Source organism: Hemibagrus wyckioides, linkage group LG22, assembly GCF_019097595.1.
Source record: "Hemibagrus wyckioides isolate EC202008001 linkage group LG22, SWU_Hwy_1.0, whole genome shotgun sequence".
NCBI classification, from domain to species: Eukaryota; Metazoa; Chordata; class Actinopteri; order Siluriformes; family Bagridae; genus Hemibagrus; species Hemibagrus wyckioides.
Window position 1 is genome coordinate 6353313 of NC_080731.1, and position 26919 is coordinate 6380231.

Below are 26919 nucleotides of genomic sequence, written 5' to 3' on the forward strand. Positions count from 1 at the left end.
ACACATGAGATCGTAGAAGATTGGAAAAACAGCAGGCAGTGCTTTGATGAACCTGTTCCCACAGTAGCCTCAGATTCCTGTTCTTGCCCAAGTCTAGCCCATCTTCCTCAAGATCTGCTCATCATGTATGTAAATAACGGTTAATGCAATTAACCCTAAACTTCCTGTTAGTGCGAATCTCTCTAGTCATTCATTTTTATATGAAAGCTCTCATCAAAACGTTGTTTTCACCCACAGAACTGCTGCTCACTGGATGTTAGATTCAGTTTAGATGTTAGACCATTGTGTGTGTGTGTTTAGAGAGAGAGAGAGAGAGAGAGAGAGAATGAATAAATGACTAAATGAATGAATGAATAAAATAAGGTTTTACTGTAACACTGAAACTTTCTTCACCTGTACAGCTACAGTATTTCATGTTATGGCTAATTTTGGATAATCTTACTAATGAACAGTGGTGCAGGTTCCTATTAAAGTAAACGGTGTGTATAATAAACAGCACAGAAATGATATCCCTGCAAACACCAATAGACTGTCATAATTATAACTGTGTAAATCTGATGTGTGTATCTAATATTTGTTTTACATATATATATATATATATATATATACACTACCAGTCAAAAGTTTGGACACACCATTTAATTCAGTGTTTTTTGTTTAGGGATTTATTTTCTACATTCTAGAACAATACTGGAGATTTCAAAACTATGAAATAACACACATGGACTTCAGTAATCCATATGTAATGACAACAAAAAACAACAGTCAGTTGTTATTTTAAGACACGAAGGTCAGGTGTTCTGGAATAGTTCTTGCAAGAACAGTATTGTCAAGTGCGTTTGCAAAACCCACCAAGCACCATGATGAAACTGGCTCACATGAAGACCATCCCAGTAAAGCAAGACCAAAACTGACCTCTGCTGCAGAGGAGAAGTTCATTTAGAGTGACCAGCCTCAGAAATCACCAATTAACAGCACCTCAGATTAGAGGCGTTATGAAGGCTTTACAGAGCATCAGTAGCAGACATATCTCAATATCAACTGTTCAAAAGGCATTATTGTGTATTTCGGCCGCCTTCAGCATTGTTTTACAGTGTAGAAAGAAATAAACATCAGGAAAGACCATGGAATTAGAAGGTGTGTCCAGACATTTGACTGGTAGTGTATATATTTTGTCCCTGTTATATTTAAACATATATTTACGTGTAGCGTTCTTCTGGATGAAGACATCCCTATGGAAGTAAAGGGCTAAATCCCAAACAATCGTTTATTACACTAAACCACGTGGATTAGGAGGCATTGTTTATACCTTGATAGTGCACTTGAAGGTAGGGCTGCTGGTGTTTAGGACGCGGCCCCTGGGTGATGTGACGTGGCTCAAGCTGTGACGTAGGAGCAGGAGGTTTTTCCCCGCAGAGGGATCCGCCGCTGCCGCGCAGGTGGAAAAAAACAGCAGCAGCAGCACCACCACCAGCAGCAGGAGGAGGAGGAGGAGGAGGAGGGCTGACGAACAACACGAGCTGAGCATCATTTGCGGAGATGCTGAACTGATCGCACACGTCTGTGGACATCGAAAGAGCGCGTGTCTCCGTTTTTATTCCTCCTCCTCGGGACGGAGGGGGGGATGCTAAAGCCGTTAAAACCCCTAAAGCCTTCAGAGCTCTCTGCGCTACTTCTAGAGGGATGCCTTCATCCAGGAGAGGAGAAGAGAGAAGAGTGTGGGCCGCGCTTCTTCTTCTAGCCACCATCACCATCAGCACCACTATGGCAGGTAAAACATGATTTCATCCTAGTTAAGCGCAACTAATGTCGCGGGACGTTTGTGTTGTGTAATGTCAGATTTCTTGGGAAATGTTGCATGTGCTGTCATTGTTCTGTGAAGTGCAATTATTAAGTGCTCCCTTGTGCTATACTCTATCCATACATGTGCTGCATAGACCACGGCATGTCTTCTGTATGAGGTCCATGTTACTGTAAATTCTGTCTTTAAGATACATGTCGTGTACTGTGAATCTTATCTGCGGTGGTTTTACTGAGAAATCTGTCTGTAATATACGTGTTGTGATATATAGGCTACTGTAAATCTTATAGTTTGGATCCATGTTGTGATGCATATGGCTACTGCAAGTGCTAAATATTGTGTTACATAGTTACTGTGAATCCTGTCTTTTAGATACATGTCGTGTTACATAGTTACTGTGAATCCTGTCTTTTAGATACATGTCGTGTTACATAGTTACAGTGAATCCTGTCTTTGAGATACATGTTGTGTTACATAGCTACTCTGTTACATGCTATCTGTTGAATACATGGTGTTTTGCATAAGCTACTGAAAAATCTAGCTATAATGTATGTGTTGTGATATATAGCCTACTGTAAATCTCATATTTTAGATACTGCAAGTCCTAGCTGTTGTTGTTGTTACACAATTTACTGCACACACTGTCTGTAAGATTCATGCCGTTTTACATAGGCTAATGAGATACATGTTGTGTTACATACAGTAGTTACTGTGAATCCTGTATTGGGGATACATGCTGTGATACATTGGCCACTCCAACTCCTACAGTATATGTTGTTATGTTACTGCATATCTGTCAGACAGATGTTGTGTTACACAGGCTACTGTTGTGTTCTATAGCTCACCACACTACCATAAGATACCTAAGTCACATAGACTCCTGCCAGTCTTGTCTCTTCGATGCAGGTTGTGTTACATAGAAGTCTGCACCTTGTGTTAAATAAGACTAGTTTAAGTTACAAATTGATACAGCAAGTCCTGTCTGTAAGTTACACGCTGTGTTATATAGACCGCTAGTTCTCTCTTTGAGATACGTGTTGTCTCACCTATACTAGTCTGATCTACAGGATACCTGTTATTGTACATCATGTGCTACATAGACAAGTCCTATCTTTAAGATCTGCCATCTCCTCTCCCTGCTTTTCTGAACCATTAGTTTAAATTAGATTGTATGGACATGTTAGGACAAGTGTGTGCAGGCCGGATCCATCTGGCCAGGGGGAAAACTGATTATCAAGTCGTGTGTGACGCAAGCGTGGGAGATATGGACCCTCTGATCTGTCATCACCAAAAACCCATAGCGACCATTATGGTTAACACGTGCGTGTGCACACACTCACACACACACACACACACACGCACACACACACACTATATTGCTTTCAGTATATCACTTTAATATCAATTCCTACAGTTTCTCAGAACTCAAAGCAATATTGTTATAATTTGCACTTCCTGTTATCCGTCCAGTGATACATACCGGATTAAATTGTCTCCTGAGAACATGATAACACAACCCTATAACCATCCAGCATCCAGCAAACACCCCGCAGTGTTGCTCTTTTAATCTTTTAACCAAATAGAAGCAGGTTGCCCGACGAAAGCGAGCCACTCTTCAGCACCACGTTCTCTCTGTCACTCAGGCATGCTCTGGAGATAGCACCAGAATGCACATTACATGCAGTCACCCATCAGCTATGCACCACTGAAGCACACGGATACACTTCTACATTCTACCGAGGAATGACTTCTACTGACATTTATTTTACATCTGCTGTTATCATCGTTTGTGTAATCAGCTAATTCAGTCTTATCGTCTCTTACACTGCCGCTGATAATCAGAACTCAGCAGTGTTTGCGTTTCCATGGCGCAGGTCCTGAGAGGACGTTCTCTCTACCACCATGTTGACTTCCCTATCAGGAGATCTTTATTTAACTCATTGTTAGCATGCAACAACAACTGATAGATTGTATTTTCTGTGCTTTGTCTGTGATTTGCTCCGTGTCTGCTTAATTCACTGATGAAACTGTGACAATTAGAGAAAATACAGCAACATCAGTACAGATGTTCTGACCAGTCTTCACCAATATACCCATAAAGAGTGTGTCTCGGCAAATCATTACCATATCAGTCACTTTATTAAAACCCTTAACATCAAATTGCAAGGTTAAGATCCTGAAGCTTGTGGCCAGAAGAATGTACACAATATTCTCCCCAGTGCCTGTGAATCACGTGAGCTTGCTAAATCCTCATGCCGCTTTGTGATGGCAATTCTTCTTAGGTCCACAAGAACAGGAAATTAGAAATCCCTGCTGGTTTTCATTTTCTAAGGTCGCAACACCTGACACTGACTGAAAAGCTATCAGTGGTTATATGTTAGGTGCTCAAAACATTGTCCTAGTTTCAGTTCATGACTGCTGCGAATTAATCCCAGCAGCACGGAAAGCAGGTCACGATCAAAGCAGGAGCTCTATAATCTGGAGGCTGCAGAATAAAATGCGTGGAATACTGATAAATAGACTGATCCACTTTCATCAGCTGCCAATTCGAACCGCCGTGTGAGATGAACCATTGTGCAGAGGGCTGATAGATGATAGTTGCCGCCTCTATAAGAAAGCTGTGAAGTTAGTGATTGGGCCAGGTTTGGATAACCACTTTACACCGTTTTTATGTCAGAGGACGTTATATGCAACCACAAGAAGATATCGATCTCATATCATTTGGTTGGATTGAGGGGGTGGAGGGTTTTGGTATTGATTTTGCTGAGGGAGATGAAACCTAGCCGGTATAATTTTGGATATCTCCTGTAGCTTAAAAGATGAAGGATTTTAAGTGATCAAGGTAGTGTAAGATGCACTAGGTTTTTTTGCTTTAGTGGCTTTAGAAACATACGCTGCACATTTCCTCAATCATCCGTTTACCTATTTAATTTTCATGATTTTGTTCTTCCTAGCTAGTTACAATGCGGTTAACGTGAAATACCGCATTTGCTGCCACACGAATGATTCAGAAGTTACTAATAGCACTGTTCAATTCAATTCAATTTTTAAACAATGGAAATGGTCACAAATGAGCTTTACATCAATACATAAATTCAGGATATAAGGGAAATGTAACCCTAATAAGCAAGCTACTGCAGGAGCATGGTTCATCTCATGCTAGCTTCATGAAAAGCTTTTTCGTTTTGGTGTCATTACACTTTACACAATAACCCATTTATTTCTCTGATGTGTTGACACTCACACTGAATTCATGTCATGTTGCAATACTTAAGATTAAACATGAAATGATGTGAAAACGAGTCAGTGTTATAGACCTTTTTTTCCCCTCATTTATAGCATCTGGCAGAGACCTTTATCCAGTGCAACTTACCTACATCTTAGTTTATACAACTAAGCAGTTGAGTGTTAAGGGCCTTGCTTTAGGGCCAAGTGATAGGATTTGGACTTCTGATCTGAGCTACGACTTCCCTTAGATGTCAATTTCTTTTGTCATATCCCTTAAACTAGGCTGTATGGTTGTTTAGTATTTAGAATGTTTGCCTTGCTCCTTCAGGTCTCATGATTCGCTTCCTGCCTCTGCCCTTATGTGGCATGTTCTTGAAGCGCTTTGAGTGTTTCCTCCCCCAGTCCAAAAAACATGTGACATCTCTATATTTTGTGACTGTGTGTATGTGTGATTGTGTCCTGTGATGAGTTGGCACCCCATCCAGGGTATCCCCAGCCTTCCGCCCAAGTCCCCTGGGATAGGCTCTCTGTGACCCTGTGTAGGATGTGGTACAGAAAACGGATGGATAGAGGGATATTCCAAGATGTCTGGAAGATGTTTGGATGTTATCCTTAAAAGTAAAGTATTAAGTAACTCAATCTGGTCAACATTAAAAATAATAAAATCACAATCACAATTGGCATATGAATATTGTATTTATTTTTCCTTCTACTCCTGTATATGAGGATATGCATATAGAAAAGTCATAATTATTCACCATAACAGCTGCTGTACAATCAATCTGTATGGTCGCTGAATAAGTTGTGATGAAGGCAAGGATATAAGGCAGCATTTAGGGTCAAGGATTAATTAAACCCTCATTTTCTGAAGGAAAACCTGACTCAAAGCTGAAGGCATGTAATCAAAACCCGGAGAAATCTTCCCTCTGTGGGATACAAGCTCACATGTCATGTGGAATGAGGCTATTTTTGCAACCCAAAGAAGATACAAAGAAAAAAAAACCCCTTGAAACTGGCTTCCTGTATCCGTTACGCTGCACTTATGTGATGAACCCTGTATACGTTTCCTCTGCTCGGCTGCTCTGTGTGTGATAATCCACCTGTAAGCTTCTTTAAAAGAGATGGTGGCATTTAGGCTGTGCCAAGCCTCAGTGTCAAGGTTAGACTGTAAGCTCCGTACATGCATGCGATTATCTTTCTTTTTTCTTTTGTCTGTCCTTCTTATTTTTCCCCCGAAGTATTATTCCACTGAGTTGCTATATATTTAGTCTGTATATTAAATTCTCAATTCTGATTGGTCAGACTGATTCATTTTCTTCTCTGTGTAACTCAAATGTAATGTACCTTATTGTTTCTATATTAACGGCTTATTTGTAGGGACTTGAATCAGATTGGTTGCTATTTATAAAAGAAGGACACCTTTATTTAACATTTAGGGAAAGACTGATCAGCATCAGCGCTTTGTAACAGTCAGTAAGTCAGTAGTACAACCAAAGGAAAGTCTTCTCTCTTTACATGACACGTTTTGTGAGGCAGCAGATGCTGGTAAAGAAATTACGGTGTGTAGCTGCTATAGCTAAGTGATAATAGGAACTAACCTTGTTTAAAGGACCTTAAATGTGACTAGAAGCAGGCGTGGAAAATGGAAAATTGTGGGATAGTGCTTGTGGGACATTGTGTTACTGGAAAATAAGCATGCTGCATATCACACTATTGATTTTTATTTTAATCCCATCATGCTTTAATTCCTTATGTGCACATGAGCCGTGAAGATCATTTCACCTATACAGTACAGAAAGAGAACTGTTTACTCAGAGAGAAAATGTTTACGCCGTTTGATTTCCACTTTAGTCACAAGGCTGTTAGTTCTCTATTGAAATGAGACAAAAGTGCGACACTGACTGAGATGCAGCATTTCTGTGAAAAGGTTACAGCTGCCACTCATGTGATGCTTGATGCAAATGAATCATCTCAAACACTCTCAAGTTCTCTCTCTCTCTCTCTCTCTCTCTCTTGCTCGTTCTGTTTTTTTTCTACACATTATGCAAGTCATTATGATGCTGGCTGTGATTTTGCACCATTATTTTTCTGTCACTGTCTTTGATGTTCAAGCAAAATGCTGCTGCTGTTGGGTTTTTGCTTGTTGTTTTTATGTATGTTTTTTTTTTTTTGAACATTTGCGTAGCATTTTGCATTGCATCACAGATTTCACAAGGAGATTAAGGGTATATTTACAGGAAAGTGTCATATCAGGATTTCCATTTTATTACTCACTGAAGTAAATCAACTTATAAATTTTTACATGAGGGGTGCCAATAATTCTGCACAACATATTTAAAGTACATACCTGGGAAAATCTTTTTTACATTAACATGTAGAAGTAATTACATTTCACAGTATTGTCTTTTATATAAATATATTTCCTGAGCATGGTAAGCGAGATGCAAAGCATTTGTCGTTTACTGGGTGATATTTTTGGTGACGTTTATATGTAGAGAGATCATGTAATAGTACCTCACCTTCAGAATTCATCTTGATGAATTTTCGCTTTTCTTTTCTGTAATGATTCATGCGTTTATTTCATTCCCCCCCCCACAAATCTTAGGAAGATTAAAGGGTCTGCCGAGCGATAATGGGTTGTCATGACTCATCTTTCCATCTTAAATCCTCAGCATTCTTTATGCGGAGGCGAAATTCGGCTTGTTTCCATGCACTATATTATATCATAGTATGTTATATCACCTGATCGTGCAAATGGCAGCTGGACGAACACGCTATACGACCATGCATATGATTGGTTGTTATGAAAGAGGCGTGGCCGAGCCGGTTTATTTATAAGAAGGTTTTTTCCTGTAGTGCCACCTGCAGTACTGGAGCACTCGTAAGTGATGGACAGTATGAAATCAAAGAATCATCCCAAAAAGCTAGTTTGGTCTTTTCCCATTCCTTGTAGATGTCTTCTCTCACATTTTTAAATTGACTATAATGAAGGAGAATGTCTGACAGACAGCTTGTGCTCTGTAAATAAGATTCCTCTCACAGGTAATGATCCATTCTGTATGAGCGTGAAATAAATATGTGTTTAAAAACAAGACAGTTTGTGCAATATATTTTAATACTTTTGCACTCTATTATATATTACACTATTACAATATTTACTCATATAGGGTTTGAATAAGTAACAGCGCCTTTCTGGAGGTGATTTGTGCCCATGTACATGTACACAGCCTGTCAGTGCTAGGCTGCTGCATCTTTCCAGACAGTAATCAATCATAAGCAGACATCCTGGTGGCAAAAGTCAGGTCGTATTTGAATTCAGAAGCCTTTATTTCCAGATCCGTTTCTTTATAAGGAGGCACTTGACAAAGTCAGCTCCTGGCTAAATTGGAAACCTGACAGGCTATTCACTCCTGTAGTGATTAACAAGATAAATGGGTTCGTGCATCGCAAAATACCGAGCGGATCAGGAAGCAGACGCAAATATGAGCGGATGACGAGACTGAAATAGTTAGCCTCTCTATTTTTCACGTTGATCGGTATTCCTGGTGACAGCTCCTGCTCTGGGCTTGCTATTTTAGGCTCGTGAATTTTTATTAGATGTTCTTTTTCTCTTCTCTGGAAGAAATTTGGAGGATGAGTATGTACACTCAGCCTACAGGGATTTATAGACCCTTTAACACAAATACTGTCTCGACTGATGATTACTGGCTTCATTGGAATAGACTACAGTTAATTAGATAGGTGACAGGTATTCTACACCAAGAGGATTAGCTTTTATACACTGACCCACATTGTGATTCATCGCTCATTTCCCATTACTGAAATAGCAGTGATTTATAGTGAGCTATGACGTGATGCACTCATTTATTTTTCAGACATAATTTCTCTTAGCGTAATTAAGATATTGATTGTACCATCAAAGCGCATGATTCTGTTTTATATTAAACCATGACATTTTTGGCATTCTGTGAATCAAAACACTATGAAAGAAATACTGCATTTTCCTTTCCTGGCTTTATTTTAAAACTTTTCCCCTCTCTTTATTAAACACATTTGTTCCCATAAACCATTTGTGTTCTGTCATATGCCTCTAAACATTCGTCTCTATTGCGTAGCCTTATTTTGATAAAATTCCACATCTGTAGAAAGTGACTCAACAGTAATAAACAGCTGATAAGAATAGATGGGATTGTTTCTTCCTTATTCAAGATTTATTTATTCATCCTCTTTTGGTATGTAGACATGCCGTGATCTTTCATTCCTTCCCAAAACCTAATGCAGAAAATAAGCTACATAAATATAAGGCTTTGGATCGAGTCAGTTGTAGAGGAGATCATTCCTTTTCCTTTGATCAGAGGAGGTCACTTGTATCTTGTGGAAAATAAGTGCAGATCCCATGTGAGTAGATCAGAATGAATGGGTGGACAACGTGAAGTAAGAATGACTCAAGGGAACAGAAAGTCCATTCTTTCTCCTCCCTCTGCTCCTTAAAGGTCAGGTTTATTCTTGCTTTGAACTACACAAGATGGTAGCCACGTTTTATTCTGCATTCATTTGGCACGCTGTGTTAGTGGTACAAAAGAGAGAACTGTCGTAATGCAGATATTAGCCAATATTAACCCATTATGTTTAGTGTTTGAAATTTAATAAACCGCTCTCACGTAGCCTTCGAAACTACCGGAAAGCCTGATTTGTGTATCTTCAGAGCACTTTTCTTTTATTTTGTGATAACAATCACACTGACACCAGAACATTTAAGGGGAAACTAACAGACCTCAATGATGTGTTTATCATCATTTTGCGAAATAACTATGAAATTGCTACCCTGTCAGATAAAGAGTTTTTGGCTCTGGTGTGCCATCTAGAGAATATTGCTTTTACCTCAGATATACATAAGGTACACTTCACGGCTCAAGGTTTTTGGAAGCCTGACCATCACATACATCGCAGTCTTTCTTAAACTGTTGTTGACTTTGTGTGCTGTAGAATAACAGTTTAGCTTCACTGGAAATAAGCGGCTCAAGCACTGTTCCAGCATGACGATGTCTCTGAGCACTAAGCGAGCTCCATGAAGACATGGTTTGAGAAGGTTTGAAAGAAGAACTAGAGTGTCCCTGACTCTGACTCAACCCCAGACCTTAACATCTCACTTGTAGCTGAATGATCACAAATTCCCACAGCCATAATCCAACATCTAGTGGAAAGCCTTCCCATAAGAGTGCAGCTTATAACAGAAAAGAGGGACCAAATCTGGAATGGGAAAACACATGAGTGTGATCGTCAGGTGTCCACAAACATTTGGTGTATGTAAGCAATTTTATGAATAATATAGCTAGTGTTGCTATACATGGACACAGGATATGACAGGATATAAAAAATTCAGTTTGGTCCAGTATGACCAAAAGATGATGTGAAGTAGTTAAATTGGTAGAACTGATGGTAATACCGCTTAGCCAAATGTAGGGGTTGAACTACACTATATTGCCAAAAGTATTCGCTCACCTGCCTTGACTCGCATATGAACTTAAGTGACATCCCATTCCTAATCCATAGGGTTCAATATGACGTCGGTCCACCCTTTGCAGCTATGACAGCTTCAACTCTTCTGGGAAGGCTGTCCATAAGGTTTAGGAGTGTGTTTATGGGAATTTTTGACCATTCTTCCAGAAGCGCATTTGTGAGGTCACACACTGATGTTGGACGAGAAGGCCTGGCTCTCAGTCTCCGCTCTAATTCATCCCAAAGGTGTTCTATCGGGTTGAGGTCAGGACTCTGTGCAGGCCAGTCAAGTTCATCCACACCAGACTCTGTCATCCATGTCTTTATGGACCTTGCTTTGGTCACTGGTGCACAGTCATGTTGGAAGAGGAAGGGGCCAGCTCCAAACTGTTCCCACAAAGTTGGGAGCATGGAATTGTCCAAAATGTCTTGGTATGCTGAAGCATTCAGAGTTCCTTTCACTGGAACTAAGGGGCCAAGCCCAGCTCCTGAAAAACAACCCCACACCATAATCCCCCCTCCACCAAACTTTACATTTGGCACAATGCAGTCAGACAAGTACCGTTCTCCTGGCAACCGCCAAACCCAGACTCGTCCATCAGATTGCCAGATGGAGAAGCGCGATTCGTCACTCCAGAGAACGCGTCTCCACTGCTCTAGAGTCCAGTGGCGGCGTGCTTTACACCACTGCATCCGACGCTTTGCATTGCACTTGGTGATGTATGGCTTGGATGCAGCTGCTCGGCCATGGAAACCCATTCCATGGAGCTCTCTGCGCACTGTTCTTGAGCTAATCTGAAGGCCACATGAAGTTTGGAGGTCTGTAGCGATTGAAGTTGGTGACCTCTTCGCACTATGCGCCTCAGCATCCACTGACCCCGCTCCGTCAGTTTACGTGGCCTACCACTTCGTGGCTGAGTTGCTGTCGTTCCCAAACACTTCCACGTTCTTATAATACAGCTGACAGTTGACTGTGGAATATTTAGGAGCGAGGAAATTTCACGACTGGATTTGTTGCACAGGTGGCATCCTATCACAGTTCCACGCTGGAATTCACTGAGCTCCTGAGAGCGACCCATTCTTTCACAAATGTTTGTAAAAACAGTCTGCATGCCTAGGTGCTTGATTTTATACACCTGTGGACATGGAAGTGATTGGAACACCTGATTCTGATTATTTGGATGGGTGAGCGAATACTTTTGGCAATATAGTGTATGTGACTATATTCACTTACAGAAAATGAAATATCTATATGGACACATACACATACTGACCCTGCCTGTATTTTCCAGGTACATCAATAAATTGTTTTATTTTCTAGAAACAACTTGTCAGTGGTTTTTGATTAGCACTTTCATTCGCTGTGAAACAGGCTAAACATGTCTACCAAACTGTCAACCTAAGACCTGGTATCTAATCAGAACAAGTGGAAAGTCCATACTCTGTATTATTGTGTAACAGTGAATACTCGAGAAAATCTCACAAATGGCTCTTGGCTCTGACTCGGATAATGTGCATGCTGTGACCACCATTGTTAGGTCACCTTGAGTTTCGACTGAACCTTGGCCAGGCAGAGACCGTTTCTGGCTCATCTGTCCTTTTCTGGAGCTAATGTGTGTGTGTGTGTGTGTGTGTGGGTGGCTGGCTGCATGTGTGGAACTGAGTGTTAGGCTTAGCAACTGTCACCTTCATTCGTCCGACCTGCTATGTCAACAGGAAGTTACATTAGATCCCTTATTTAGCATTACAGTGCAGGTTAAAAAAGAAAAATCCAGATAAAAGTGTAGCCATATCTGCACCAATGCTGGCATGAATCTTGGGAGATGTATAAACATTTATACACTTCTTTTTATTCACTAGAAGAATTTCGCATTCTTGTGTAAAGTTCATCATTCTCACTATAACTATTAAGTATGAAGTAGTATTATTCCTATAAATATTACCTTAGCTTATCTAATGCCAGTTAAATGATGCTAATTATCAATGGCCAGATTTTTACTGCCTCGACAGTTAATAAAAATGATGGAATATCGAAAATTATGCATAGAAACACTGCACAGTTTCACAGCTACTAATCTAAGCATTTAGAGTTGTGAAGGAATTCTTCCATGTGGAATTTATATCCCTTAATTAGCTTGAATTCTCGTGTTGCTAAGTCTCTGTCAACAGTGCTGGACACTGCTTCACTTAGCAATGATGAAAGCTTTAGCTCACGAGCTGAGGTGATGATGTCAGTGTTCCTGAGGTAAATGATTGACCCTTGAGTATTGTGGAAAATGTTTTAGTCCTTTAAAAAATAGGACACTACAGCTAGGTGTTAGCAGAACAATAAATACGCAAGCTAGCACTGAAGCACGTTAGCTATGCATTTTCCACTGAAGTAGTGAAATAAACAGCTATAGAGCTGGCCCAGTAGTTAGCTTGTAGCTCTTTAGCATTAAAGAAAATGATTTATTAGTTAAGCTGACATTATTTTGAGATGGTTTAACAGTACACGCAGGTATTAGCTTTATATTTGTGGTAATTTGGTTTTGATTTCCACAGCTCATTTTTTAATTTGTCGGTAAAGCCTAAAGAGGACTTTTGTTGATTTTGTTCTGTAACGTAAATATATATTTAAGGTATCAGGTATTAAGGTATATATTTAAAGACATCGGTGCCACCTCTGCTTAGCTTGTACATCCTGAATATTTTATTGTGTGCCTGATAATTGACTGCCACATAGTTCAGCTGTTTTACTCTGAATGGGCCTTTGCAATAACTCACATAGCGCATATAATATTTAATAAAAACATAAGTATTCTTGTGTTCTCAGCCATAAGAATTATAACTGACAAAGATGAAGACGAAAATTAAAATAAAGCTGTATTTTCTATGTTATTGTTAACGTCTAGACAGAAGCTAGATGTTTCTTCGTTACGAAACTAAAAAAAAAAGGGGGGGGGGGAGATTTTCTCTCCTTGTTTAATCTGTCCCAAAAAACATCTGCACCCTGGTGACTCACACCTGATGATGTCACACGCTCTCAGTTGCCATGGCAGTCGTTATGGCAACCGCAGCCAAGGCACTGGAGGTGAAAGCCGTTCGCAGGTGCAAGTCAAGGGTTAATATCGACAGATCGGGCTAATGCTAATTATGTGCTTCGCTCTGCATGCAAGCAGCAGCGTTTACTGCATGTTCAACTTTCACACACTCCTCCACACTGCGTGCACCGCCTTGGTTAGATGTTTTGCTCGGTGAAGAAGTGTAAGAAAAACACTCAGCTCGTGGCTCGGAGATCGCACGCCAGCTGGTTGTTGGCAGATCTCTCCCTCCCACTTGCCCAGCGTGGAGACTCTGTGATTCTGTCCCTAAGACATGGTATTTCATCAGAGGGTGTTTATTCGCCCTGGCCTGCTGTGTTATCTGCACTCCCACCTGTTCACACACGGGGCACGGTGGCGAGGTGACATCACCCTGACCGCTGTTACAGATCGCTGCTTTGATGCGAAGATGACTCAGGGCCTCGGTGTGTCCTTCAGAAAGATAGTATTTACCGGAAAAGTTTACCGGGGACTGAAGAACAACCTCGACCTTATAATAACAACATGTGTGAACGTATTTATATCTTCCTTGTGGAGATAAGTTTGGGTTTGTTTCTCTTCATGAAGTCACCTAGCAGTGAATCAGTGATAGTAATATATAGTAGGTTGCGAAAGCCCTCCTTGGTTTTTGAACAAAAAACTTAGTAGATGTGAGCTAATAATGAATGCTCATGTTATATTACAGTAGATGGATGAATTCTGGATAAATAACCCAGAAAAATGGAAAATATTCAGTTAAAATATTTATTTAAAAACTCCTGTTTTATTTTTGTATGTTTTGTTTATTTGTAATTATTTATTTTATTATATTTCTAAATGTAATTATATATATATATATATATATATATATATATATATATATATATATATATATATATATATATATATATATATATAATATTTATTAATATATATTAAAGTAGATGGTTGAATATTGGTTAAATAAGAAAATATGGAAAAATGGAAAATACTGGACAAATTAATTAACTAAAAAAATCTACGTATCTCTATGTTTTTAATAATTTGTAGTATTTTAATTGTTTATTTTACTGTATTACTAAATGTAAAAAAATACATTTTAAAACACCTTAAGTTAAATTAAATTAAGTTAAATGAACTGTACTGTGGTGGAGTCCGAACCTATCCCAGGAACATTTTTGTGGGAATACACCCTGGATGAGAAACCAGTCTATACACACAACCTCACACACTCCTTCACACCTAGATGTAAAGAAGCCATTGATTTATTCGAGCTACTGAAATGTTTTTTGAGAGGGAGATGGCAGTTGACTGTAAAACTCTGCCGAAACCCGTGTGGAGAAAGGATTAGGAATGTCGCTTACTGTAGCTTTAAAATATCTTAAAAGCCAGTCTGCATTCTAAACAAAACCTAAAACAATTAAAAGAACATGTTCTGAACAGTTAGTGCAAACAACTTTAATTATTGATGCACTACACAGCACACAGCTGGCTTGTTTTCATGTTTCCATCTGCTCCTGAATTGTGTTAAACTGAAAATAAGACCTTTCTTTAACCAAACAGCTGCTTTGCATTGTACTAGCGCAGTCTGATCTAAGTGTAATATTTTATATTTTGCTACACAAGTAGTGAGCTAACTTGCTACATCATGCATTTGTTCCTTGGGACTTTTTTGTTTATTAATCATGGTGACGTAAAGTGTTTGGTCATTTACAGTCATAGCAGCATACAGTCGATGTTTATTTTCTTCAGACTTACGGGAACGATGTTTGAGAAGCTGTAAAAAATGTGTTGCATCACAGAACAGATGTAGTAAACGCACAGCTACTCAATAAAGTCAATTGATTTTTCTTGTCTCTTTTTATTGCATAATAAATAGGCCGTATAATCTTCTCCTACTTAAGATACTAAGCAGTTTGTCTCGTTGTTGTTTTGCTACATTGACTGACAGCTAAATACTATACTTATATGGATTTTTGTGTGTCTGTGTGTTAGCAGTGGGTCAGTGCCCCCGTAGCCTGGACTGTGCCCGTGAAGGCCGCCATTTTTGCCAGCCTGGCTCGTCTCACTGCGGCCCCTGCCTGTCTCCGCTCGTCGAGAACAAGAGAGGGAAGTGTGTGGTCAGGAGACGGAACCACATCAGTAAGTAACTGTCCACATCAGTGTGTTTTTACTCGGGTTTTCACCTTATCCGGGTCATTTTATGGCCTTGCTTTTTAATTTCGTGTCTCAGGAATGGATAAACCCACTGGGAGAAGTTTACTTGCATTAATGTGCTACAAACTGTTACCACAAATAGATATGTCTAAGCCATATCAGTGACCAGAAAGAAGATAGAGGATTCGACTCTGTTGATCATCTTACAGAAGCAGTCTGTCCAGATATAATAAAACCATAACCTGCTTAGTCTTTAAATGCATTCAGAATGCATAAGTGAAGAATAAATCACTTGGAGCCATGCTGTTATAAATAAAATACTTGAGCCTGCAGTCAGACAGGAAACGTAGTTACTATAATTGGTTATTTTCCAAAAACAGCAAAGTGTTTTATTCCCCTTATAGCGCATCAATTTGTCAACAATGACTGAAATTCAAATTTTATTTGTTATACACATAAAAAATACACAGTACAAGATGTAGTGAAATGCATGTTGACTGTCCATGACCTAAGAAATTGAAGAAGAAAAAAAATAGAATAAAAAATAGTTACAATAGAATAGAAATAAACAAAAATAATAAAATAAAAATAGTAACAATAAAAAATAGAAATAGAATTATCTATACAAGAAAAATATAGAAAATATATAAATAAATATATGAATATGGATCAGCCGCAGAACAGTAATGCTGTGGAGAATAAAGTGCAGATCTGTGCAATTAGTGTAATACGTGCAATATGTTCTGTGCAACAGCAAAAAAAAATCTAGCTACTAAGCATTCTTTCATATAATAATGAACAACATGTTGTGGAATGTCCTGTGATCGTTCCCACACTAATCTCTCTGTTTTCTTTCTTAAAGTTTACTAAGAAAGGATAAAGCAGCTTATTGTGTTATTGAGAAACCATAAAGAATTCCCTTTGACTAATACAAATCGGTGACACTGGAGAATTCGTCCAAAATTTGCTGTTGTTATACATTAGTAACGTTACACTGAACACGTTGATAGAAACCTTGTCGCTGGAACTACAGGTAAATGTTGTTTTGTCACGGTGTATGGTTCAATGAAGCCACGTAACATTTCCTTTGTGTGACGGTCTCTTTGTAGTGGAAAAAGGTTCCTTAGGCTATAAAAATGTTCGTTATGACACTAGGAAAAAAATGAAATCATTGAAGAACCATTTAGTGAAAAGTTCACTGGGAAACCAAAAACAGTTCTTCTATGACAGTACTGTGAAAACCCCATTTTAGTGTGTCAAAGCCACAAAATGAATCAAAACCTTCTGACCAATCAGAATCAAGAATTCAAACAGCGTCATGGATGATCTTCTGGAACAAATTCCAACTTTTACAGAATTTTCCTGTAAAACATGAGTGAGTTTGTCATTACCAGCATCATCATCATCATCATCATCATCATCATCTTTATTACCGTTATCCTCTTGATGAGCCACGTCTCAGTCATGTCCAATAGTCACTGTCATTATTGTAACCGCATGCTTTTAGATCTGACTCATTTTTTCTGTGGCTTAAACGCTGTATCGAGCTAAGCAGCTGCGCAGACATCCGAGCCTCCACTTTAGGAAAAATTGGGATGTCTCACTAACACCAATTTCATTTCTCATTGTCCAGCCTGCGTGATTGCATGTCTGAAGTACACGCTGGTATTAGGAGCAATTTAGCTGGGATTTTGGAGAGAATGCAATGACTCAGAGAAGAGATGATGATGATTGGGGGGCCAATAGTTCTGGGGTCAGTAATTTGCTCTCTGTATTTCGAGTGGAGAATCAGCATCGAATCCCACTCTTGTCATACTGCTTGTCATCAGCGTTCAAACATAGCATTTTCCTTTCTTACGTTCCATATGTCTCTCTCGTTTGTTGAGTCTTCCTCGCTCTTGCCTCGTCTCGCATCGTTTCCTCCTCCTTCCCTTCCTCCTCTTCCTCCTCCTCTCTCACCCACACAGTGTTCACGATGCAACAGGAGACGTGAGAGAGAGGAGGAATAAATCAAACATAGCTCTCTGTGCTTGGCTCTGCAGCGCTGAGCAATTCAGAAGGAAATCGCTTTCATCCAAACATGCTGGGTATTAAACCCTTGCTCTCTTTCATCATACGACTGCATATCTAAAAAAAAAAAAAAAAATGTAATGATGAATAAATAAAACACAGCTCTCCGCTCTAATCAAGCTCAGGTGGAAGAGAAGCTGGGGTTTGTCCGTAACCATGTGAATTAGAGAGATCGTGATCAATGCGAAACAGCAGGCAGAGCTAATAAACAGTGCAGCAGTAAATATTCGGCAGTGCATCCGTCTCCATCTCTGAGTCCGTCTGGTATTCTCTCCATTTTGTGAAATCAGTTAAGATTCTCTCACATCGAGGATCGATGGCCGGATCCTCAGACACATTCAGTGATTGTTCTGGCATGTAAATCAGCTCAAGAGCCAGAGTTCAATGCTTTTCATCGAAAGGCGTTAGCGTTGATGGTGTAGCTTAGTGTGAAACAGCACATGATGCAGATGGAGAATTTTGCATTAAAATATTCTGCATTTTAATGTAGTCTTCTATGTTAACTTCACACTACTCTCTCATCACTCCCTAAGATGATCTTTTGCAAAGATCTACCAGTATCCTTCACTGACTCAAAAGCTTTCTCATTCTGAAAAAAAATGTCATTGAGAAAAGTCATTAGGAAAAAAAACATCATTTGGGAATTCATCTTAAAATAAAGAGCAAATAAAAACCTGTGAAAAGAGAAAAGCTATCTTGGAAGACAGTTTCGTTTTAAAATTGCAATTCACAAAGATAAGATCTAATTACAGTGAAATCTTTTGGATTCATAATAAGATTATATAACTTCTAAACCAAATTTGCTATTTTTCCTTGCTTTGTTTGTTCGCCGTACAAAGTTATCAACAAATCCTAATCTCTGATTCCCGTTTCTTTCCTGTTTGAGCAAAACTGATTAAATTGTATTATGCTCTTACACTTAAGTGGACAATAGACGGAAAATATAAAGCCATTAGCTAGCACACAGCACAAGTGAAAGCACTAATGTGTTGCCCAGTCTCATGTTTTTGGTTGCCCAGAAACCTAACTGACTTGACCAAGAAGACATCGCTAACATAATGTAATGAATACATGAGATTACTGTGGATGCAACCAGTTAGACCATGAAGATGGCATTGGACTACGAATACTACGATCAGTTTAGAACTCCAGTTGATATTAAACTAGAATGAATCTCTAGGATATGCAGCTGCATTTTTTTGACCATATAGTACACAGTTATAGAACAGAAATGATTTATAATCTCACTCCCTGGTGTCACCCAGATGAAGGTGATGTTTTGAGTCAAGGTTTCTTCCTCCTATCGTCTCAGCGAGTATTTTCTTACCACCATCACCACGGGCTTTCTCATTAGGGATAGATTTATAAATTAAAAATGTATATCCTGAATTTAGACATTTCTGTAAAGCTGCTCTGTGACAATGATCATCATTAAAGGCATTTTACGAATAAGAATGAATTGAATTTAGCTAGATACTGCAAACACAAACATTCATATTATGCTAGTCAGTGTCCTGTTTCTGGTTCATGTCGTCTGCCATCTTGAAACTTTTCCCATTCAGCATCATTGCTGGAAGCCCCGCCCTTCTTCTTCTTCTTGCTAGATAAGCAAAGCTGTGATCATTGAGATCACACTTCATTTTTTTTTTTGGTTGAACGTCTTGCTGGAATTTTCAGTGTGAACACAAACCACACACACTATGTATATTATACATGATGTAGAATAGTGCACTGGTATGTGATTTGGGACACACCTTAAGACCTTGGGTTTCTCATAGCCTGCCATTGTTTTAAATCCTTCAGTCTGCATGCTGCATCACTGGTTTGTATTTATTCCCCTGTCCATCAGTTGCCATGGTGACGGTTTTCATTCATGACTTTGATGAGGCTCCTCCCACAATACCCAACTCTCACGTAGACAGAGTAGCACTGCGGGGCTGGCATGCTGCCTTATCCACCCACCCACCCACAAACACGACACACACACATACACACACACACACACACAATGCATACATCAGCTCATAACACACACACACACACACAATGCATACATCAGCTCATAACACACACACATACACACACAGCATTTCATTTATTCCCTCTTTCAAGCTCTAAGCTCTCCACATATTAAATCCTGTCTAGGTTTTTTTCCTTCTTCCTATTGTTTCCATGGCAGTGAAGCACTTCAGCTAATCATTATTCCTTCCAACGGTGTCCATGAGTGTAACTTAAACTGGGGACATGTCCTCACTACGTCAATATATACCCAGATTTGTCGCTGTTACGTTTGGAAAGTGTGGTTTGTTAAAAAACCTACTATGGTTATAAAAAGTCTACACATCCTTCTTAAAATGGTAGGTTTTTGTGATGCTAAAAAAAATTTTAAGAGGTTAAATCATGTCAGAACTAACTAGATAATGGATCTCAAATGTTTTTGCAACAAAAAAACTGGGAAAATATTGTCAAGGCAAGAAGTGCCATGTTGATAGACTGGAATAAAATCAAAAGTTGCTTCAACAGACTATTACTTTAGGGGTGTGAATACTTATACAACTGTAACTTTCTAAAACAAATCTCTCTGTTTCCTTGAAATGAATATATTGAAACTTTTATTAATCCATTGTGTTAATCCTCCAACACACCTTAATAAATTAGTTGGTCCATGCAGGTACAGCTTACTTTAAGCAATTAACAATTTTGCTGTTTAGAAATCCTCTGATATATTTAGTGGCATTCAAATACCTTGGCATACGAATGCCCTCCCTTATGAATTTTCGCCTTAAGAATCAAAATTTTGCAAGATATTTGCATCGGCATACAAGGCATTTTCAGCATACGAACGAACTGGATGCTGGCTAAGTTGCATGTACGTCTGGGAGCCAACCGAAGCGAGTTTACGAATTTACCGAACGTTTTTTCAGTCAGTGAAAGCTAAAGAGTCAACCCACGACACCAATGTTGCCTTCGGGAATGCGTCCAAAAGCTACGTGATTTTTTTTGCAGGTTTTTTTGTTGACAGATTGGTGGCGTGGGTGATCTGTTCTATTTTTAGCCCCAAGCTTGGTGGCATGACTTCCTGTGAGGACCCTTGACATGGAATGCTTGGCTTGGGTCAGATCTTTGTTCGCAGCCATAGAGTTTACATATGCTTCGTATTGCTAATATTCTCGGTTGGATTATCTGCATTTCGCATTGTTTCGCAATACAAATTTTCACCTTAAGAACTCGCCTCCAGAACTAATCAAATTCATTTCCAGAGGTTCCACTGTAACCTACTATTTATAACATTAACATATATAAAACCTTTTAAATCCAACATCTTATAAAGCTAATACTGCACCTGCATTTCGTTTGTAAATAATCCCAGGCTTCCTATAATCCTGGCTCTCATCATGTATAAAATGCCAGAGCATAGAGGAAATTTTGGAATGCAAAGCACTAATAACGCCTGTGATAACATATTACACACAAAGCTTACAGAGGTATTTAACAAATAAAACCCTTTTCTCTCTTATGTACAGAAGAAGTGGATATGCGTCCTGAGCTAGATGAAGAGATCGACTTCCTCTCTTCTATCATAACCAAACACAGAGAGTCTGAGATGAAACACACAGGTAACACATTTTATTATAACTATTATTAACTAATAGACTAACACATTAACTAATGATAATGATTAATAACTAACACATATTATTAACTAATGCAGCAGCAACACCACTTTTTTAATCATGAACTCTTCAGAGTGCCTTAAAGAGATATCACACACTTGCTTAATAGATATATTATAGCTATGGTATAATAGAAGTGCAGTAGAATTGATACCTTATTTATATAATTTAATACAGGTAATCTAACTGGGGAATTAATTCCACAGACCCTTCAGGATAGGCTTATTTATTAAAAAAAAAAAAGTTTTTCAGTATTAGCCTTGTTCTTTAAATGGGAAAAATATTACAGCTATTTTTACTACTAAAAAAGAGGATTTTTTGAGCTAATGAGGTTTGGATGACATTCATTCAATTCAAGCGACCATTAAAACACGGTAAATAATGCTAAGAGCTTAACAGTAAATATAATAACTTTTAATAACTATAATAAAATGACGGGTTGTGATTTTAACCAATGGAACCGAATCCACTGGGTTGGGAGCATTAAAGAGTTAGCTATAACACCTTTGTGTTGCTCTTCAGCGCCCTCTCAGGCTGCCCCTCATCTCAAAGATGACTCTGCATGGCCAAGAAGTCACCACAGAGTGGAATCCTCACCCAGCTATGACGCGGCACGACAGCCCGTAACACACACTCTCACCACATCGTCCACTACCACCAGCTCCAGTGCCACCAGCTCCAGTCCCAACACCATCAATCCTCTGATATCAGCCATGCAGAGCGCCCCGCTGATTGTGCCCTACCCATCTGAGGACCACTCTTATATCGGTATGCCTTATGTGTACACTTTATTGTAATGGTGTGAGGGTAGGAAAACGTTCTCATGATAGTTTGCACATTTAGCTTACGGTTGAATTTTTCAAACTCTTTACTATGTGATGTTAGTAGGATTGTTCTTCCTGAGTTTGGATTTGTGTCATTCTTATGATAGTCTAAACATCTTCCTCAAGGAAAAGCAACATTTGGGAACAACAGTGCATTAAGACAAAAATGAGAAATATCTTTCTTCAGTTGAATCTCCCATGGTTTTATTTGTGAGGCTTCTGAAAAGAATCATGTGTACTTTATGTGTCCATATCTTGGACAACCGTAGTCTCCTGAATGCTTCCTTGTTATCACATATTTTATAACAACATAAATTAAGGCATGTTTCAAGTAAATTAGACGTATATAAGGCTAAAGTTGGGTGCCATATGTATAAATATATTGGTGGGCAGGATCTAGAGGGTTTTTGATGTGTAATAAGACAGACTTAGATTTATCCTCATATCATTATGTGAGCTCAAATATGCTGATGAATTAAAACAAGTGCTTCCTCTCTCACTAATCATGCATTAAGTATTATATTATAAGGTTGTTTTTGCATATAATTAACCAGTGGACGATTTCTGTCTCTCTTGTGCTCTTTCTCTCCCTCAGTTACAGCAGGAGTGTGTCTTATGGTGGCTTCAGTGGCGCTGGTTTTGGTTGGAGTGTGCTGGGTGAGGTAAGACCTTAATCCTGACTCGCATGTGCAGTGTTCACAAACAAACTGAACATCACAAACTGCGTCGCTTGTTTTTCGGAGCCAAGCGTGACTGATTAGATCAGTCGGAACTGTAATTGAACATGTCCAACTGAATGAGCTGCTTATGTTGTGTTTCCTGTGACAGGATGCAGAGAGGAACTCGTCTGGCACAGAAAGTGGACTACCCGGCCTTCGGGGTGATGAGCCCCCACTCTTACGACAGTGCAGCTGTGAGTGAAAAATGCACACTCACGCACATAAATATACTCGGCACATTTGGACATATTTGTTGTGTTCATACTGTCATTTCTGTTTTAGTCTGGAGATAAAAACCTGGCCCAGAGCGCTCAGATGTACCATTATCAGCACCAGAAACAGCAGATGTTGTCACTTAAGTGAGTAGCTCTACATCACCAGACCAGCTGCACTACCTTATATTTATCATATCTAATCATATCCTTAATGGTATTTTTGGCTGCTTCTGTTCTATTCGGTGCTTGATAAATCCTCCACTGCTTCCTTGAACTAGTAACACTACTACTAGTAATAATATTAATAATAATAAGTTGTTGTTCCTTGTATCCAGACAAAGAGATGAACCCAAGATCCCTGAATCAGCAGCTACCTCGGATGAGGAGAATGAGGATGGAGACTTCACTGTGTACGAATGCCCTGGACTCGCCCCAGTAAGCAGCAGTTCAGTGTGTTTGTGTGTGTGTGTGTGTGTGTGTGTATAGAGAGAGATCTACCAGGGGGTCTAACATAGGGCAATTCCAAGTAGGTCAGAATCAAGGGTATTATGTGCCACCTACAGTGTTATATCCAGTGTGTATCAGTGTTGTTTATGTTGTGTCTGGTGCCTGAACCCCTCTCTCTCACTCTTTAGACTGGCGAGATGGAGGTGAAGAACCCTCTATTTGACGACTCCACCCTTCATCTTCACCTTGACCTGCAAAAAAGCTACAACTGAACCTGGACTGTCAATGCGCGATCACATTCAATACACATCCACAAATCTTGCACCGAAGTCAAATACCATCTGTGATCCATCACTTAGACGCCATGAAGAAGAGGAAGGCAGCTGGGAAATTGAAAGAGGAGAAGAGGATTTGGACTGCGTGGAATCGACTGCACAAGGGTCAACAAGGGCAGCTCTGGTGTTCCTAGTCGCTTTCTGTTTTCAACTTTCCGCTCCCTCCGTTGTTCAGTTATTGACTGTTACATTGCGTGTGTAGAAAACTGGAAATGAGTTAACATATCTGCCTAAACAAATGATTTGCCTTTAAACATACACATGTGTACACTCTCCCTCATGGATTGAGCATTTCCTCGAATACTCACACCCCGGAGGAACGATACGCTGGCATCGATTTGAAGAAGTTTGTTTTTGTTTGATTTATTTATTTGTAATGATTTATTTATTTTCGAAAATCGTAATGATGTATCTCATATTTAAAACTTTTGCACATGAGTTTCTGCTATCCCTAGCCTTGCTGAAATTGTCCACGTTCAGAAGTTAGCGGTGTACCATGGCCTTTACAGTATATGCACGCATCAGTATAAAACACGTCAGCGCATGTCAGTTCCTGTTTTCCACACTGCTTTCTTTCATGGCAAAACGAAGCTTCTAGCATCCGATCTCTCACCCGGGATTTTTAAAAGGAAGCCTTACTTAAGCAGGAAGGCTTTATACTTTGCACGTTCATGATTTTGTCAGTGCCCTCCAAGTGCTTGGTTGGGTTTATTGGCACCAGCTCTGGGCTCATATCAAAGTTTCTTATATTCTGTTATGCAAAAAAAAAAAAAAAAAGCATATGAGCAGCTGGTAGTGTTGCTGCTTGGTGGTCCCTGGTTCGATCCTGAGCTTGGGTTACTTTGTGGAGTTTCAAATATTCTCCTTTCCTACCTCCCAAAAACATTCTATTAGATGGATTGGATACACTAAATTACCCTTAGGTGTGAATGCATGTACTTTACAGAATTAATCCCCGCTTTGCATCTAGTGTTCCTGGGATGGACCCCAGATCCACCAATATCCTAACCAAGCACGTGCTGAAGATGAGTACATGGTGTATATTAATTGGTTAAATTAATTAAAAACAGTCGTGGCTCAATGATCAGGACTCTGGACTGCTGATCAGAAGGTTGTGGGTGCAGAAGAAAAGCGCCAAAAGATCAGAATCTTGATCCAGAGTGTGAACTGCAGGTTCGGCTCCCAAGAATACCACAACCATCCAGAGAGACAAACTGGCTGTGACCTCTGTGATGGATGGCATACTCTCTCTCCCCTGTCAATCACACCAACACTAGCCAATCATGGGAAGAGTGCGGCTAGCCCAGACACAGCATGAACAGGAAGCAAAAAAAAAGAAAAGCAGTGCAAACAAAAAAAAAAAAAAAAAAAAAAAAAGGTGAAAGTTCCCTGATGAGGACTGGAGATTCTTCATGCATATGATCCCAGAGCTCAGGTCCAATATCAGGTCACTACTCAGCCATCGGATCTGCCTTTTTATTTGTACAATATTGTGAATACTGTGCAATGGGAACTGAGCTCGAGCATAAAATTACTTGATGCTTAAAAACATATCAAAAATCGTCATTGGATTTCAAGAGCTAGATTGTAAAATACAACCGGCTGTCTGCTCACACCACACCTGATTTTACTGTATGTACCGACAAGCCACACTATATGATTTATAGACGTCATGATGTTCCTTTCTACCAAAGTAGAGTCAGTGATGGTATTTTCTAAAACTCTAGTTGTGGTTTTAATATTTTCATAATTGTGCACATATGAATAAGCCTAAATGATATAATGTAGCCTTTGTATAGTCTGTATTGGTCTTACTATGCATGAGCCGAAGCTATGGAATGACAAAAGGGAGTCTGTATGCATTTTCAACACTGCTTCATGACCCTAAGCGTACTTACGTGCCCTGCTGAAATGTACCATTTGAGTTTTGGTCCAAACAAATCGGAGAAAACTGACACAGCAACTGTGAAAACTGGCAATTATGTATTGAATGTGAGCTGACCGCTGACCGATCTGTGATGTGCCCTGTTGTATATAACTGCAGCTGTGTATAGAGAAGACTTGAGGCCTGCCTGCTCAGTTTGCTGTATTTGTACAAACCCCTGTCATCTCTGCAGTAGACCTCGCCTTGCGCCTGGCGATTTGATGGTGTGCTCGGTTGAAGTATTCGCTCTTTGCTGCTGGTTCTCAGGAAAACTGCCAACAGTAGCAAGACCTTAGTTAACCCGTATCTCCTTTCAGCTCGTAAATATGCCCCGTGACGGACCTGGAGCGTCCATCTATCAAAATGGCTTCGTCCTGCAGTAGGTTTTCTCATTTTTAATCCTGCAGATAAAAAAAAGAAAACATGATCTGCCCCTTCTTTTAAAGAAGCCTTTTTAAACATGTCCCCTGGAAGTTTCAGTAGAAGCTATTACACAGTGTTCAGTAAAGGACAGCTCTAAATATAAAAAAATATTAAAAATAAAACAAAAACAAAAAAAACCCCGCTTCCCAACAACTACAGCCTACTCTCTGTAATCAACCGAGTAGGTTGATATACATTAAGGAAAGCTGCATAAAATAAAATCCTTCCCGTACACGTCTCGCTGTGTATGTTGGTCTTGAATATACTGAACTCTTTTTCACCTAATGAAATTGTTTATCATGCATGTAAAGATAGGATATTATATAAAGAGGAATAAATAAATATTTATATTATATCAAACTCCTGTGACATTTGTGTGTATTTTTAAAAATAAAATTTGGTCCCAGGAGTAGGTAATGTATGAGTAGATTCATGAAGTTGGCATAGTGTTTAGCATGTTTACCTTGCATTTCTGGGGTTGGGGGTTCGAGCGTGTGTGAGATTGTGCTCTGCAATTCCAGCCTTGTGCCCCGAGTCTTCT

General features: G+C 39.4%; 1 protein-coding gene across 3 annotated transcripts; it reads left to right on the forward strand.

The window, feature by feature from the left end:
* The first annotated feature begins 1429 nt into the window (after nt 1-1429).
* npdc1b (neural proliferation, differentiation and control, 1b) lies at nt 1430-26738 on the forward strand. Of its 3 annotated transcripts, none has more exons than XM_058375116.1 (9): nt 1430-1771; nt 15586-15732; nt 21345-21434; nt 22014-22259; nt 22911-22977; nt 23144-23228; nt 23317-23393; nt 23585-23684; nt 23885-26738. In XM_058375116.1, the coding sequence occupies exons 1-9, from the start codon at nt 1684-1686 to the stop codon at nt 23966-23968; spliced, it is 984 nt and encodes a 327-aa protein (XP_058231099.1). In that variant the 5' UTR covers nt 1430-1683; the 3' UTR covers nt 23969-26738. The 3 variants fall into 3 exon arrangements, with proteins under 3 accessions (XP_058231099.1, XP_058231100.1, XP_058231098.1); XM_058375117.1 differs by having other exon boundaries at nt 1431-1771; nt 15589-15732; nt 21342-21434; XM_058375115.1 differs by having other exon boundaries at nt 1432-1771; nt 21342-21434.
* The last annotated feature ends 181 nt before the right edge of the window (nt 26739-26919 follow it).

What these genes read in the sequence shown, in the direction of transcription:
- npdc1b (XM_058375115.1), top strand. Translation starts at nt 1,684, where the DNA reads ATGCCTTCATCCAGGAGAGGAGAAGAGAGAAGAGTGTGGGCCGCGCTT. An exon ending in GTTGGAGTGTGCTGGGTGAG is followed by an intron (nt 22,978 to 23,143) that starts GTAAGACCTTAA and finishes TTCCTGTGACAG; the next exon opens with GATGCAGAGAGGAACTCGTC. An exon ending in CAGCAGATGTTGTCACTTAA is followed by an intron (nt 23,394 to 23,584) that starts GTGAGTAGCTCT and finishes CCTTGTATCCAG; the next exon opens with ACAAAGAGATGAACCCAAGA.